The 17,755-nt window shown below is 46.5% G+C and overlaps 1 protein-coding gene across 2 annotated transcripts in view; it reads left to right on the forward strand.

Moving 5' to 3' along the window:
• ANKFN1 (ankyrin repeat and fibronectin type III domain containing 1) overlaps positions 1–17,755 on the forward strand; it is a 361,082-nt gene that overhangs the window by 302,399 nt on the left and 40,928 nt on the right. For both annotated transcript variants that reach the window (XM_075903834.1, XM_075903832.1), the window contains 2 exons: positions 2,877–2,984; positions 17,507–17,606. In XM_075903834.1, the coding sequence (XP_075759949.1) occupies positions 2,877–2,984; positions 17,507–17,606 (208 nt within the window). The remainder of the gene's footprint in view (positions 1–2,876; positions 2,985–17,506; positions 17,607–17,755) is intronic.

A 17,755-nucleotide genomic window follows, 5' to 3' on the forward strand; every position in this document is an offset into this window, starting at 1 on the left:
TAAACATGGCCAACGCTTTTTTTCGAAACGGAGTTTAAAAAAAATAGCAGTCTAGATGCGGATCTGTCAAAAATAAAGCCTTTTTCGACAGATCCCGTAAACCTAATTTTTTAAGGAATACAGGATCTGTCGGAAAAGGCTGTATTTTCGACAGATCCCCGTCTAGAATGACAGGAGTTTTTTTTCGAAAAAACTCTGTTTCGAAAAAAAGTGGCAGCCATGTTTATGCTAATGAGGCACGAGATATTTAAATCCTGGCTTCATTAGCAATTTTGATGTGCCTAATCTATATCTCTCTGTGTAGTCTAGACACACCTTGAGAAACCAGGTGAAGTAAAACCACCTTTCCCCTGCTTCCTGCCAGGCTTTGACTTCTTTGACAACAGTGAGGCACTCAGGGAGGGACTGCAGTGTTATATTTTAGAAGAAGCAGGTATGGCAACAGCAGAGTGACCAATAGTCACCCAAGATACATCTGGAAAGGCCCCTGTGCGTCCAAGAACAGCGTTTCCACAAGACCATACGCGTATGTTTTCTTCCTCAGTGCACCCTAGAGCATTATGCCAGTCACGAACCCATTGTATAGCTGACATTATGCAGTGTTTTCATTGTTCTGTATCATCCATGACACACGCTCAAGTGTGAGGGAAATGCTTTATAGCCTGAGTTTCAACTCTTTTTATGAGGCAAGCCTAATGTCAGAATTTCAGCTTGAAATGCAACATGCTTTTTATTTCTTGGTCCAGTTACTGTCTGCCGAACGTATTTTCGTGTGAAGGCCTTTACCTGGGTGCATCGCCTTTGCTGTGGGTTTTGAAAACAAACTCCTGGAATGATGCTGGTGTAACAGAGCAGAATTTGGCCCTAAGCTGTAAACTAAAGTTAGACTCTTTAGCACGCTATAAAATGGTCTATAATGACTGCCAGAAAAATACATTAGTGTGGTATTTCTGAACCTTTTTGATACCAGGGACTGGCTTCCTGGCTTCCAAAACTGTGTCAGGCAGCTTTCAGGTACAAACAATGGTCCATGGCCAGTTGCTAAGGATTAGTGTTAATAGAATTAAAAGTCCAGGGCTCTAAGGCCCTAAGGCAGGGATGGGGAGCCTAGGGCCCCTGGACCTGGTCCCTGAAGCTCAGGGCACTCCCCCAGCATTGGGGATCCTGCACTGGTGCACCAGCCCCTCTCCCCCCAGCCATCCCACCAAAGGGCTGGAGCACACAAAATCTACTATCCTGGCCCGCCCCCCCAGGCTCTGGCATGCGAAGGGGGAGCGTCTTTTTCCTTCCTTCTCAGTTTGTCAGTGGGGGTTGTTTGTTTTTCTCACTTGTGTGCAGCCCCCCACCTGATGTTTCTGTGAGTCAGTGACCCCTGGCCCAAAAAAGGTTCCCCATTCCTGCCCTAAGGAATTACAAAGTTCAGGAATCTTCCTGCCCAGAGAGTCCCCCTCACATGGGAAACTCACTGAGTGCTGGCTTCTAGCCCTGCCTCTCGGGCCAGTGGATGTACCAGAGGCAAACCTGGGCTCTAGAAAGGGTGTGACCTGGATGCTGCTATGCTCTGGCGATCCCCAGCTGACAGACCCCCTGCTGAGGGCCCTACAAAGTTGAGTTTTCTAAAGGACATCAACCTTCTGAACCAGTCCCCAGCAAGTGAGTGGCAAATGGTTCCTATGTGTCTCTACACACCTGCATCCAGTGGATACTTCAAATAGAGTTGAGACGTGACCTCCTGGTGTTGGCCTACAAAGGTTATTGCTTTTGGCATCCACTAGACTCTCTACAACTTCTCTACAGCTGTTGCAACAGCCCACAGACTATGGGAGTAACCGCTGTCCAACACATCCACCTGTGCTGGGGGGGGCGGGCTTTTTATCACTGTAGCAAGTCAAGGCCAATCATATTTAGCTCTCTGTCATGCTGAGTCCCTGGGACTCCACTTAAATTAGTCCTGTCTGCTCAGCAAGTGAGCAGTTAGTTTTGGCACATGTGCTCTGTGCCAGCTAAGAAGAGAAGAAGGAATCTGTCGACACACTGACATGCCAAGTGCATGCTTTTAGTTGTGAAACTAGGGTGGGTTTTTACATTTTATTTCATTTTTATTTTGTAAAGGGAAGAAGTGCACTTTTAAAATTTAAAATCATCCGAACTCATGGCTCGACTGTTCCATGACCTCAACTGATTTTCTTGCGCCTGGGACAAAGAATTTGGAAATTTGTGAAAGAAGGTTTTAGTAAGGCTGAGTGAGAGTTTTACGTAGCAAACCTTCTCTGGACATTTGGGGACAAAACCGTGGCTGCTTGCTTTGTAAGTGCCATGCCCAGCACACTATGGGCACCGTGACTGGAATGTCCGGAATTCAACACCCATGACCAGGACAGCATTTTCAAAAGTGCTTAGCCCAGCTAACAAGGATGTTCCAATCATTCAAAGGCTAGCAGGAGATTGGGGTTCAATTCTCTGCTCTGCAACAGACTTCTGGTGTGACCTTGGTCACATCACTTAGTCTCCCCATGTTTCAGTACCCCATCTGTAAAATGGGATAAAAGGGACTCTTAGGATAAATATATTAGATGCTAGAGTAATGGGGACCATATAGTTACCTACAATCGATTTTTCTGCAATAGTCACAACAGAAGCTTCTGGGAGCCGGTTTCTTTTGAAATTCTAACCCCATGTTGTTGTTGTTGCTATTATATATTTAATTTTCAGGGGGGAGAAGAAGCTTATAGTATAAGCAGTACCATCCCTTGTGCATGGTTGCAAATCCTTCCCCTCCCCCAAAACAACCAGGAAAAAATGAGGAGCAAGAAAACATTTTTAAGCCTCTTCCCCTCCTTTTAGATTTCCATCTGTTTATTGCTTTTGTTTAACAGATTGGAAAGACTGTGATGGCAGAGAACCTAAGCACCAGGGACATACCGAAGCCCTGGAACGTCTCCTTCAGCAGGTTCGAGCGGCTCATCAGCATTACAGTTGCCGAGGTAAGGATAAAAAACCTGTGGTAGGGCACCAGCCGAAGCCTCCGTGGCGCCTGTAATTTTAGCAGTTTCCTAACTGGGTCATACCTTCTCATTCATCAGGAAAAGAAAGATATTAATATTGGCCCATCTGGAATCACTTGAGCGCACTATCTTGCTCTTAACCCTTGCCATAAGTCATATGCAAACATCTGAAAGCAAACATGCACCGCTCACTTTCCTTTAATTGTTCCCCCTGCAAATCGTTTTTCACGCAGGCTTCCATGAAAAAGTTTCAGGGATTGCTCTTCTCCCTCCTCCCCCAATAATTTGTTTTAAAAACTATTTTGGATCAACCGAGAGAGGACTTGGCCTCCTCCAAATGTGAGGCACTATGTATTCTGGCAGAGGTGGTGCCAATGTAATGAAAAATAGTTGTACTAACCAGTGTGAAAGCAAGACGGCTACAACTTTTTTTTTTTAACATAACAACCCAAAATGGGGAGAGGGTTCAAATCCCAGCCAGTTCTGTGCTCTTCATTCATGGGAAACAGACTGCCTTTGATAGCTCAAGAGTCAAAGCAGCAGCCTTTTTAAAGCTATTTAACAGTCTCTATTCTACATCGGCTGTTGAAATGTTGCTATTTATTTTTGAAATCAGATTTCTAACTGGAATAATGCTTGGAATTTTGGTTTAAACTGAAGAAGTCAAACTGCCACGAAGTTGTCATTTTCCCCTGCTGTTTTACGTCTCGTATTCCAAGCTGCATCAAACGATTCAAATTCACAGAAGTGCTTAAGACTGAAATCATCTGGCTGAAAATGAAAGATGCAGCCTTAATTCTCTGAGTGCAAATATACCATAATCATGATGATCAAGGGTCTGCCACAGTCCCTGTGTAGCTATGGCAACTTAATTCAGCCATGTTACTTGGAAAATGGAAAGAGCTATTGCAAGAAAGGAGAATGTTTCTCCAATGAAGATGCACCAAAATGAGAAGAGCCATTTTGCCTGGGACTGTCTTCCCTCTCCAGAGCAATAGCAGATGTCCAGGATCTTTCAGGTCAACTTCCCAGTGGAAGAGAAATAAATGATGCAGTCTGGATATATTCTAACTATAACTTGTTTTCTTTGCACACACATGCACACCCCAGTCCTGGAGCAGAAGTGGTCACAAACCACATGCAGGGCAAGCCGTTTTCTCAGGAATCTCAGCCCTCAGCCAATGCCAAGTTCCTAGGGAACACCTCTCTCTCAAAAATTGACTCCAGTTGGCGACCATGGCAGAAGCAAACTCGGCTGCTGTTTTCACGACTCCCATTTCTGTTCCTTGCCTAGCAAAACTAATAATAATACAGTATGTTTTCCCAAGACTGAGCATTTTCTTGCATGCTAAGAAAGAGAACTTGGAACGGCACCATCTGGCAGCCCTTGCCATGACAACATTCTTACTTTGGATCATATAAAAATTCTCAATCGCTTATGTTGTAGTGGAGCCTCACTTGTTGGATGAATGAGAATCGTAACATGATGAAAGGGCCTTTGGAGACTTGCCTAAGCTGTGTAGCTGGTGTCAGTCCCTTCCTTTTCAATATTTTTATGAAATTAGAGGCGCCTGGAAACTTTTTGCACTGAAGTATGGTCGGGGAAGGGAACAGCAAGGTCAGTTTTGCTCTAAACTTTGCAGCTGAACAAAATGCTGCATTTGTGGCAGAAGAAGGATTGTCTATGTCCCCGGAGAACTGGCCTTCAAAATAGGTTTCATAAATCTAACATTTTGCAAAGACTGGGCCAGCCCCTCAGCTGGAGTAAATCAGTACAGTTCCACTGATATCAATGGACTCACACTGATTTACACCAGTCGAGAACTAGGCCCATTATTTAGTTAGGCCTCACAACACATCTATCAGAGTGTAAGTAAATGTCATTATCCCATTATACAGAGGAAAAGACTGAGGCTCAGGGAGGCAAAGTGGCTATGAGTTAGTGTCACAACCCTACTCTCCTGACACTCAGTCCTATGTAAAATCCACTTGGTGACACAGAGCTCCTCAGGTAAAAATTGTGGGTAAGAAAATCAGCCAGTGTTACTCAGCATAGGTAAATTGACTTCAGTGGAGATTTGCTGAGGTACATTGGTTGGGGAGCCGGCCCTCCTAGTTGGTTTCGGCGGCAGAGCTAAAGGATAGGACAGAATTTGCTCTGAGACCATTTTTAACTGTGTACTTCCATTGGTTAAAGTGAGAGCAGAATCAGGCCCAGTGTTTAGTGACTAGTAGAATTAAGACTAACTAGTAGTAGAAGTAGGATTAAAAAACAGGAGTCCCAGGCCTCCAGTCAAGTACTCAATTCACTAGACCATGCCGTCTCAGTGAGTGAATGGGAACAGCAGACCCGTGACAGTATAGATCCCACTGATCAAAACCTCCCTATATAAGGGGAGCTCTAAGGGCAGCAGCTGCACTAAGGCTCCAGCACGATAAAGGAGGAGTAAATTCCCCAGACTCCATAAAGAGCTCTGCACAAAGCCTGGTTGTGCAGCTTTGCGCGGAAGCCTGGAATTTGGCCTGATGTGCTCACACAAGCACCGGGAAGACTACGCTGGAATGTACAGTGAGTTTAAGAGCTTTTGGAATTAGATCCGTTGCTGCTTTTGAACCTGCTCTGTGATATGATGAAATCTCCTAGGGAATTGCTTAGGAAGCTTTGCTTTCATATGTTTAATCTTCTGGAAAATCCTGATGATTACAAACAACAAAGTCATCCATTTGTCTTCATAATACCATGCTACAGAAGAGCATAGCCAACTTACTACAATTACACATGTCCTGGCAACACTTCAGTTGTATTTTAAGTGCCTCTTTTTTTCTGTAAGATCATTGATTCCAAACAAATTCTGTGCAGGGATAAGTAATTGTGTGGGGCTTTGTTACAGGAGAAACCCCGTCTTCACTGACATTCTTTGCAAATATTTTATTTCTGGGACTTAGTTGTAATTATATTTTACTGGACAAGTCAGAGCCTAGTTCCCCCCCCCCCCCAAATATTTAATAGTAATTTGTTTAATCACCAGTAGAAGCCTTTTTTCTCCATTTAGCAAAGAGGTGAGAGGCTCTGATTTCATAATTTTTAAGTCTTTAGCTTGAACTAAATGCTTCACATGAATGTGAAATAACAGGCCTGCGAGGGTGTTCCCCTGCCATGGCTTGGGAACGACACACAAAACTGTGCATAATTCCAGTAGAGACCTTTAGGACCTTGATGCAGGGCAGAAAGCCCACTCAGTAATTTCTGCAGCAAGCCCATAACTTCTCATCAAGCTAAAGCATCTCTTGTAGCAAGTCATCCACTCTTAATACAAAGACTTGAGGCGATGGAGAAGCCATCACGTTTTTAGGCAAGTTGTTCAGATGGTTAATTGCTCCTCACTGTTAAAAATGTGCACTTTTATTTCCAGTCTGAATTTGTCTCGCTTTAGCTTTCAATCACTGGATCTATTTTCACACAGTGTGAATGGCAGGGGTCAGGACAAGAGCTGGACACTGCATATGCCCTCAAGTAGAGGCAAGGGTCATCTAAGTACTGAACAGGACTTGTGCTGACCCTCTTCATGACTGAATTCCATGCTAAGTGAGTGTACATTTTTGAGAAACTTCTGGTCTCATTAGATCTGATTCTCCTCTCAGAACAATCTGACACTGGTGTAATTCCACCAGCATCTAAGGCTACTCAATACGCGGCCTGTTTGTTTGCGGCCCGCGGGGCAGTTTGGGTTTACAAAAAGCTCAACACGCAGCCCACAGGTGGGATCCTTTGAACATGGCCTCCACTGGGAACACAACGGCGAGGCGTCTCTCAGGCAGGATGAGCACTGAAAGATGCAAGCGGACGGGCAGGCTGGAACAGACAGGTACTGGGTGTCAGTGTTTCTAGTCCCCAGGAAGGAGGTGCCGGGAGTGCTGTGTGCTATAAGCTATTTGCATATATTTGCATATGTATTTGCATGTATATGCAACCACACTTAAGTTACAGCTCTTGGTATGTGCTGAGTATCATTGTGGGCCCTGAGGCTTCCAAAGTTGAGTAGCCCTAATCTAAGGAGTTACTTCACATTTACACAAGTTGGACGAGAGGTACTTGCTTCTGCACAGATGGGACTCTAGACAAGCCAACCCTTTCCACCCAGACATTCTTTCTTGTCAGGAAAACAGAACTGAGTAATAGAGATTCTTTTAGAGATACCATTATTGTACCCTGGAAGCCTGAGAATTGTTTTGCTCTTGTCCCCCACAAATCTATGTATGTTGCTTTTTTAAAAACCTGAGTTGCATTTTCCATTTTTTAGAAGACAACAAAGAAATATTTGGATGCCCTGCCTAAAGAAAAATAAACTGCCCAATGTTATACATTTACACTGGTAGTTAATTGCTCGGCACAATCCAAATTCCAATGATTCTGATTTCAATCTAATCACTAGTAATTCCCCAATTTCTGCCAGGAAATGTTTGTGCTAACGCCTTTAAGTGAGCTCATGGCGCGGTTGTCTTATCATTTATTAATGTGGACTTGCTCTGTCGCAATTGATATTTTACTGTTAGAGGCACTTTGCGTTATTTATTAGTTAATTAAATAACAAGCTATTAAAATTCCATTTCCTCTGGATTCAAATTATCCTCTAAACCCAGTTCCACATTACGGGCTTCTACTTACAGAAGACTGTAAAACAAAAGCAAACAACAATGCGGGAAAGTTTACTGCCTTTTATATAGTTTTACATTATTTCTTTTGCTGTTGGCCTCTACGAAGCTATGGACTCAATCCAAACCACTGAACATACCCTATTATTTCAGTGCTGTAATCTCTGGGCATTTTATGTGAAGTTATGTTGTTTTGCCTTTAGCAACTCAGCTCCCCCATATACAGGAGAGAATCTAATTTACATAATTAAGATGGAAAGGGTATTGCTAAGCTGGTTTTATTCAGAGAGAAGAGGAAGTGTGAGCTTTAACATAGTGTTTGGTTTACATTATGGTGGTACACTGAAATACACTCACAGGGAAGTAATAATGGTCCATGGGAAAGTTTTCCAAATATTTCCTTACTAAGGGAAGGAAGGCAAAACCAGTATTAGAAGTCTGTAAACATTAAAGGAGGAGTGTGGGGTGTAACTTGGAGTAATGGGGTAAAATTAAGGGGGTAAAATTAAGGGAAAGTAAATTGAAGATGAATGTTGAGAAATGGATATAGAGAAAGCATGAAAAAGAATAGCCCTTAGCTAAAGCACTGGCATGGGAGACAGGCTCCAATGCCTGGCTTTCCTTGAGCAGCTCATTTAATCTCTCCGTGCCTCAGTTTCTCATTGTCCTTAAAACAGGCATAATAATCCTTCCTTTGTCTTCACTATTTAGATTGCAAACTCTCTGGGGCTAGAACTCATGTGCAGTGCCGAATAAGTTTGGGCCTCTAGTTGCTACTGTAAGACAAAGCATAATAAAACATTACCTAATGGGAGACTGAGCTATGGAATTATTGCTAAAATTCTCCTCCTGTCTTCTCTTCTCCTGTTGCGTCTTATCTCTAAGACTGCCTGGCAAGATGTTTAAAAGCACTTAATATTGTCCAAACTCTGCTGTCACTGATTACGATGGGAACAGAGTTACACTATGGTACGTCTAGACTACAGGCTTTTGTCGACAGAGGCTTTGTCAACAGATAGGGTGTGTCTAGACTACATGCCTCCGTTGATGGAGGCATGTAGATTAGACAGATAGGCAAAGGGAAATGAAGCCGCGATTTAAATAATCGCGGCTTCATTTAAATTTACATGGCTGCCGCGCTGAGCCGACAAACAGCCAATCAGTGGTTTGTCGGCTCCGCGTGCTAGTCTGGACGCGCCGCGCCAACCTGAAAGCCTTTTATCGACATCCCCCTTATGCCTCGTAGGATGAGGTTTACAGGGGATGTCGATAAAAGGCTTTCATTTTGACAGGGGAGCGTCCAGACTAGTGCCCGGAGCCGACAAACAACTGATCAGCTGTTTGTCGGCTCAGCGCGGCAGCCATGTAAATTTAAATGAAGCCACAATTATTTTAATCGCGGCTTCATTTCCCTTTTTCGAATACACAAATCTACATGCCTCCGTCGACAGAGACATGTAGTTTAGACGTACCCATACTGTTGACAAAGCCTCTGTCGACAAAGAACGTCTAGATTACAGCCCGTTCTGTCGACAAAGCAAGCCGCTTTTTCGACAAAGAGTCCAGACGCTCTCTTTTGAAAAAGCACAGAGTGGATGCAATAGTGCCTTTTGTCGACAGAACTCTGTCAACAAAAAGCATTATTCCTCACAGAATGAGGTGTACCGCCATCGACAAAACTGCCACGTTCTGTCGACTTATTGTCTACAGAACTCGGCGGTAGTGTAGACGCAGGTATAGTTTTATCGACAAAAGTCCACTTTTGTCGACAAAACCCTGTAGTCTAGACACACCCATGCTGAACAGTGCTGTCCTGTCATCTGAAGAAGTGGGTTGCTCCCACAGAAGCTCATGATACTATCTACATGTTTTGTTAGTTTTTAAGGTGCTACTAGATTATTTGTTTTTAAGAGTTGGTTGGGGAATTTTTCAAAAGCACCTTTTATGTTTCAACAGAAAATACCAATTTGTCAAAACTGAAATTTTTTACAGAAATTTGTATGTGAGGTTGATGAGAAAAAATTGCCAGGAAGTTTTATCAGGCCCATGCTGGAATTTCTGATCAAAATGCGTGAGTGAGAAGAGGGGCTTTGGGACGAGGGGGGAGTGAAAACTGAACCAAACTTACTCTTGAATAGCCAATGACTCATTGATTATGGACTGAACTGGGATGGGCCAGTCCCAGGTTCAAATTCCTGCTCAAAAGCAGGCAGAAGAAAGACAATGTGGAAAAAATCCAAATGCACTGGCTTCAAAAAATTTCCCAAAACAGAATTCTTGTTTTCCAGCCAGCCCTTATACTATTATTGAAAATCCCATCCATTAATGCTTTGGAGAAGAGATCGTTTTACAGTATGGCACAGATTCAAGTCTCATCCAAGTCAATGAGACTACTTGCATAGTAAGCAGTTACTCAGCATGAGAACAGCCAGATTGGGTCAGATCAAAGGTCCATCTAGCCCAGTATGGTGTCTTCTGACAGTGGCCAATGCCAGGTGCCCCAAAGGGAATGAACAGAAGAGAGACTCATCAAGCGATCTATCCCTTGTCACCCATTCCTAGCTTCTGGCTAGGGACAACTTCCGTAAGTAAAGGTGGCAGCATGTGGCTCTGTGTTTTTGAAGATCTTGGCCCAATGAAGACATTATTGGCAAATGTACTGTATATTTGAGAGAGTTTGTGAGTGAGCAAGCGAGTCTGTCGGTCTGTCTGTCTGTTTGGTCAAGAACTCCTCTTAAATGGTAAGAGCAAGGACCAACAAATGTGTTATGTGGTTTCCTCTTGTCATAACTTAAAGCAAGGTAAGGGTTTGCCTACGCAGCAAAGTTATTTAGAAATAACTTTCCTAGAATCTATCCAGCCAAACCGCTATTTTAAAATTAATTTGAAATAGTGGAGCGCTTATTTCGAATTTGGTAAACCTCATTCTACGAGGAATAGCGCCAAAGTTGAAATAGCTAATTTGAAATAAGCATTGTGTAGATGCTTATTGCGAAATAGGGGGCCTCCAGCCCTTCCCAGGGTGCCCTGGTGGCCACTCTGGGCCAAACCAGGAAAACTCCTCTCCTCTCCCCCAGCCCTGGAGCCCTTAAAGGGGTAGAGTCTATTTGGCCACAGGGTCTGTGCCAGCTCCAGGCTTGCCAGCCCAGAGCCCTCAGGCACGGCCCCTGACCCAGTTGCCAGCATGAGCCAACCAGCCAGTGCCAGCCAGCCCTCCACCGCTCCCCAGGAGCAGTCTGGCAGTTCCCAGGAGCTTGCCAGGGGCCGGAAAAGGCGGGTGCCTTCCTGGTCCAGTGCGGAGGTCATGGACCTGATTGAGGTTTGGGGAGATGCCTCCAACGTTCATGATCTCCACACTAGATGCAGGAATGCGGCCGTCTACAGGCAGATGGCTGCCAGCCTGGCCACCAAAGGCCACATGCGAACCCAGGAGCAGGTGCACATGAAAATAAAGGAGCTGAGGCAGGCCTATGCCAGGGCCACAGGGGGCAGCTCCCAACCAGGGGCAGACCCAGACCCCTTCCCCTATTTTGACGCCCTGGACCGCATCCTGGGGGACCGGACGGTCTGTGCCCCTCAGGTGGTCATCGACCCAGGGGCAGAGGGCCCTGACCAGAGCACAGTGGAGGAGCAGAAGGAGGATGGCCAGAAGTCACAGGAGCCTGGAGGGAGCGAGGCGCTCACCCAGGACCCCTGAGCCATCACAGCAGCCATGTCACCGCTGTCTTCCAAGGCCAGGGAGACCTTGACATGTGAGTGCCATCACTGTCCCCTTATGTGGGGTGGGGCGGGGCAGGGCGGGGGAGCCCAGGGACCGCGCGTGTGGGCCTTGCTGACCATGGATCATGCAGCAACCTGTTCATGTGCCGTGCCAGCCAGGGCATGTGGCCCAAGCTGGCTGTCACACAGGGGCCCTGGCCTGTTACCCACACGCATGTATGTATGAAGGCACATGACATGCTCCTGACCCCGGGGAGGTACACTGCACAATGCCCTCCCTCCAGAATCCCCCTCTACACAGAGGCAAGACACATCTCTCCTCCTCCCCCTCCCCCCCGCCACCCACACTATATACAGCACAGGGGCATGGATACAGTCCTGGGCCAGCTCACACTCCCGGGGATAGCAGGACATGATGGTGCGGAGACCTGCTGTTCTCGCCTTGCAGAGGGGGGCTGGGCTTCACCCACTGTGTCCCCAGGGATAACTGACCACTTCTCATGTTTCTCCACAGCTGCACCATCTTGAGTGCAGGGCGCACCACCCCTCCACGACATCCTCCCGCACCCAGGCCAGCAGGCTCACCCAGAACCAAGAGGGAGTACCAACGGCAGCACCTGGGATTACTGTGAAGGCAGGTCCGCATCCAGGAGCACTGGGTGCATGAAGACCTGCAGCTGCAGAGGGAGACCTTGTGGGAGCTGTTTGCCCAGGGCCGTGCCGTCCGTGACCATCTGCAGACCCTGGTGCAGAGATTGCTGCCTGCTGCCGCTCCATCCCCTGCAGCCGCCCCAGCTATCACTCCTCCTCCCACTCCTGCTCCCCCTCCCGCTTCTTCCTCCCCCCCCCCACCCACTCCACCCTCCATACCCACTCCCCCCCCAGGAACGCTGAGGCCCCCGCACCCACAGTGCTGGGAGATAGGTGGACCAGCAAGACCCCCAACCCTGAGCTTCTCCTCCCCCTTCCTCTCCTTGCCTCCCCCTTCCAGCTCTCTCCTCCCAGGTTTCTCCCTCCCCTCTCCCACCCTCATTCCCCTCCCACCCCAGTTATGGTCAATAAACAGAGTTTGTTTTTGGCAACACAGGTGTTTTTATTTTACATCCGGAAGGGGGGTTAGGGAGGAGAAAGTGGAAGGACATGTGGGTGGAATAAGGCACAATGCCCCAGTGGGGCACGCCAGGGAGACTTCACTCCTCCTCCGGGTGGAAGCTCTTCCGCAGGGCCTCCCGGATACCGACAGCCCCCCAATGGGCCTCCCAGCTGGCAGCCATGTGGGGCTGCGTGTAGAGGCCAGCCAAGTGGTCAGCCTCTGCCATCCAGCCTGGCAGGAAAGCCTCCTCCTTCCTCTCGCACAAATTATGCAGCACACAACACATTGCCACCACGTGCAGAATATTCCACTCGGATAGATCCAGGCTGGTGAGGAGGCATCTAAAATGAGCCTTCAACTGGCCAAACGCCCCCTCCACCACGATGCGGGCCCTGCCGAGCTTGGCATTAAAGGCCTGTTGGGAGGGGTTGAGGTGTCCCATATAGGGTTTCATCAGCCAGGGTTGTAGGGGATAGGCCGCATCCCCCACCAGGCACAAAGACACGTCCACGTCCCCGACCCTGATGTGGCGGTCGGGGAAGAAAGTCCCAGTGTGCAGCCTTTGACACACAGAGGAGTTGCGGTAAACCCACGTGTCGTGTGCTTTGCTGGACCAGCCCACGTTAATGTCCACGAATTGGCCCCGGTGGTCAGACACAGCCTGCAGGATGATCGAGAAGTATCCCTTCCGGCTGATGTAGAGGGAGACCTGGTGATCCGGGGCACGGATGGGGATGTGCATCCCATCGATTGCCCCTCTGCAGTTGGGGAAGCCCAGGGCACAAACCCCTTGATCACCGTGTCCACATCAGTGAGGTGGATGACTCTGCGAAGCAGCACTCTGTTGATGGACTTGACCACCTGCAGAGGGACACACAAAATCACCAAGAGTCACTGGGGTGCCAGGGTGGCTGACAGTGCTCCTTCCTCACCACTGCCCCGCGCCCCCACTCCCAGGAGCAACCCGCCCCTGCAATCCTGGCCACCGCGGGCAGTCCATAGTGTGGGTGGGACAGACCAAACCCTCCCGTGGAGGGGACTTGCACCCCCTCTCTCCATTTTCCCTGCCCATCCCCTCCTCGCACCCCCTCCTTGGCACAGTGGCCAGAGATTGCCAGACCTGCATGAGCACTGCTCTGACGGTGGATCTCCCCACGCCGAACTGGTTCGCCACAGATCGGTAGCTATCCGGCATGGAAAGCTTCCAGAGGGCGATGGCCACACGCTTGTGGAGGGGAATAGCGGGCCTCGTGCATGTCCCGTCGCCGCAGAGCAGGGGTGAGCCACTCACAGAGCTCGAGGAAGGTGTCCTTCTTCATCCTGAAGTTCTGGGTCCAGTGTTGGTCTCCCCAGCACTCCAGGATGGTGTGATCTCACCAGTTGCTGCTGGCGTCCAGACGCTAGATGTGGCAGGGCACGCTGGAATCCAGACGCTGCTGCTGCTCCTCCATGGCTCCCGAGGGGTCCGGAAGAGGGCCTGGGGTTGGGCTGCACCGGATGCTGCCAGGCAGTCTCCAGCAATTGCTGCCAGGCTTGCAGCAAGACATCCAAAATGAGCACCAGAGTGCCCAGAGGCAGCTCTGGCTCCATGGTGCCGAGTGCTGTGGTGTACCAAGTCAGGGCAACCAAAGCAAGCAGAGAAAAAAATGCTTTGCTGTCCCTCAGCAAGGTAGGCAAGCAAGCAGGGAAAGCTGAGAACCAGCTGTCCAGGGGGAACCCTTTAAGCACAAGCCTCAGATAGCCTCAGGCAGCAGCCACATAAAACAACTACTGACCTAATGCCCTGCTGGAACCGGTTTCAGTGGACCTTAAATGCGATTCAGTGTCCAATCAGTGCGGATGCGCTATTTTGAAATAGCAGAATGCTATTTCGAAATGCATTTTGTGTGTAGACGCATTATTTCAAAGTAACACTGTAGTGTAGATGTACCCTATGGCTGTGCCTAGACTGCATCCCTTTTCCGTAAAAGGGGTGCAAATTAGACACATCGCAATTGCAAATGAAACGGGGATTTAAATCCCCCCGCTTCATTTGCATAAAAATGGCTGCCGCTTTTTTCCGGCTCGGAGCTTTGCCAGAAAAAAGCACCAGTCTAGACGCGGATCTTTCGGAAAATAAAGCCTTTTCTGAAAGATCCCTTATTCCTTATTTTAAGAGGGATAAGGGATCTTTCGGAAAAGGCTTTATTTTCCAAAAGATCCGCATCTACACTGGCGCTTTTTTCTGGCAAAGCTCTGAGCTGGAAAAAAGCGGCAGCCATTTTTATGCAAATGAAGCGGGGGGGATTTAAATCCGCGCTTCATTTGCAATTGTGATGTGTCCAATTTGCATCCCTTTTACGGAAAAGGGATGCAGTCTAGACACAGCCTAAGGGTTTAGCTGTACAGAGGGAGGACAGGGAACTGCAGCTCCCCCTCCCCCTTCATACAGGATCATCGCTGGCTGTTCCCCTTCATCAGGGAGCGAAAGGAAAGTGCACAGTTTGCTGCATTCCTCAAGCTGGCCAGGGAACACATGGGGAAGATGAACTAGGACCTTCCCCAGACCTTGCCCTGGCTGTTCACACTGGAGCTGCAGTGGCCGTGGAGAGGTGCTCTTCACCTTGCCCCAAGCTGTTGAGGTATGAGAAGCTGAGGTAGTCTTCACTCCCCGGGGAAGCCTGCATAAATTAAATAAGTTAATGGAGATTGCCTATCTCCTAGAGCTGGAAGGGACCTTGAAAGGTCATTGAGTCCAGTCCCCTGCTTTCACAGCAGGACCAAGTACCATCCCTGACAAATTTTTGCCCCAAATCCCTAAATGGCCTCCACAAGGATTGATTTCACAATCCTGGGTTTAGCAGGCCAATGCTCAAACCACTGAGCTATCCCTCCCCCTGAAGGCCTATTCCAGAGTAATAATTTAAATTAAGAAAACCAAAAATTAATTGAATTAAGGACCCGAGCAATGCCGGGTAACTCTTCTAGTAATAAATGATGCTAAAAGAAATAATCTTCCAAGAGAAAACACTGAATACAATATTGTTAAGAACAGTTTTGCACTGGAAAGATTATGGATTTGATGACCTAATAAGTTTTCCCATCTCAGAACTGTATCATTCCAAAATAACTTCACCTCATTTGTTCTCTTTGTGTTTGCTGTTCAGCAGATCCATAATTATGCTAACAATGTAGCTTCTTTCTGTGGTCTCCAATGTGCAAATTATGGTGCAAATTTATTCATCCTTTAAAAGTATGTTGAACACTTCCCCAGATGGGGTTTTGACAAGAACAAATTTAAATGTTCAGGCTTAGAACTTGTTAAGGAGACACAGTCAGACACCTCTGATTTTGCATTAGAGGCAAGAGGACAATATGTTATTCTGAGAATATCCAAGGAGACGGATTAGCAACATGCAACAAATAGTTTTCTACAAAAAGCTGGCAGGATAATAGGCTCTCCCAACACAGAATGGTTAACCTCCAAATGTACTGAAGGATCAGTCCAGATGCTTATCCAGACTTCATCTAATTAATCAGAACATCATGGCTCTGTAAAACTACACTGTAATTTCACACAATTACCATTTTCTGCCCTTCTTTCTTTCCACATCAGCCAGAAATACCATGAGTCTTGACTCTCTGGGACTGATTCTCCTCTCCCTGACACCAGCATTAAACAGAGTGACTTCACGGAAGTCAATGGTGTTTCATCAGTACAAAACCAGTTTTGAAAGCCTGCTCTTCTTGAGAGTGGCACGTAAAAAGCAACTCTTCAAAAGCAATTTGTGAAACTCACCAGCAGCTTTTACTGGTTGTACAAAATCTTTGCACAATGCTGCATGTTCTTGAGTGCCATCTACTGGCATATCCTCTAAAAACTATTTACATATACCTTTTGTAGAGCACTCTGGCCTTGTTTCTGCTTATGGGAGGATTGAGGCTTCAGTGATCGATCTTCCAGGGTTCGATATAGTGGGTCTAATAAAGACCTGCTAAATCAAACACTGAAGGCATCCCCATTGACCACAGTACTCCTCATGACAGCAATTCTCCTGTTGACCTCCCGTTGTGGGGCCACCCCAGAAAATCAGTGCAAGTTATGTCGACTCCAGCTACGCAATTCACTTAGCTGGCATTGCATATCTTTTATTGATTTTCTCTACCAGTGTAGACCTCGCTTTTCATAACAGATCCTCCCAACTCCCATTGGGAGTTTTTTTATTTGCTTCAAAGGAAATCAGATCAGGCCCTAAGTGAGAGCAGTATCAGACCAGCAGTATCAGGTCCCAGTATCAGGACCACTACTTTCGCAGAGACTTATGAAAACTAAAAGTGATTTAACCAACAAAACATTAACCAACATTTTTAGAACCTCCCAAAAGAGTAAGTTCTTCTTTTTCAGAGTAAGTCCATCCATCTTTCGTTTATAGTCAGACACACAGTAGGATAGATCTATATCTCAGCTTGCCATGAACTAAGTATTCACATAGACACTTATTTAATTTTTTAATGCTGTCACCAAATTGTTAATATCTGGTATTGCTTTTGTAAGTCTGATCCCTCCCTTGTAAGTGATTAGAACCAAAACAAGAACATCAATCATTCAGTTACTAGGAGCTTGAAAGTATAAATAGGCTTAGGTCGCAAAATTTTGGAATGTGATTTCAAGCATCATACAATTCAAGAGTGTTCAGATCTGCACCTTTGTTTCCATCCATTATAAGGGACCATTTGCAAAATTCAAAACCAGATTTTGAATGTCTTGAAACTTAAGATCCATGGCATTGGTCCAGGCCCCTCTTTGCTTGGAAGCCAACCAACAAGATTTTTTTTCAGAGTCCATTGGTATTAGGAGGTCATTCTGATCTTCCTTATCACTGACAGAATGGATGCATAGGGAAAAGAGGTGCATCTGTGAAATACTTGTGTATCGATAGGCAGAAACCTACTGAAATTAAGTAATGAGATGAGAAAAGACAAATGTTCTTTGTGTTTTACTGAAGTTTGCACTCTTTTTGTTTGTTTGTTTGTTTGTTTTTATTTTGCATTTTAGAAAGTTCTAAACTACAGAATGCTGGTCGCAAACAATCCGTCTCCAGGAGCCTGAAGCATCTTTTCCATTCTTCAAACAAGTTTGTGAAGACTCTAAAACGGTTTGTTGTATTTCGTTTTCCAAAAACGCTAAGTTAGCTGCAAATGGGAGCTTACATACCAAAAAGACTGGCAACTCAGACATAACTACGGCCAGGTTCTCTTGTTGCTTAAATTGCAATGAGTCAGAAGTAATCATAATGAAATACAA

Source organism: Pelodiscus sinensis, chromosome 20 (genome assembly GCF_049634645.1).
Source record: "Pelodiscus sinensis isolate JC-2024 chromosome 20, ASM4963464v1, whole genome shotgun sequence".
NCBI lineage: Eukaryota > Metazoa > Chordata > Testudines > Trionychidae > Pelodiscus > Pelodiscus sinensis.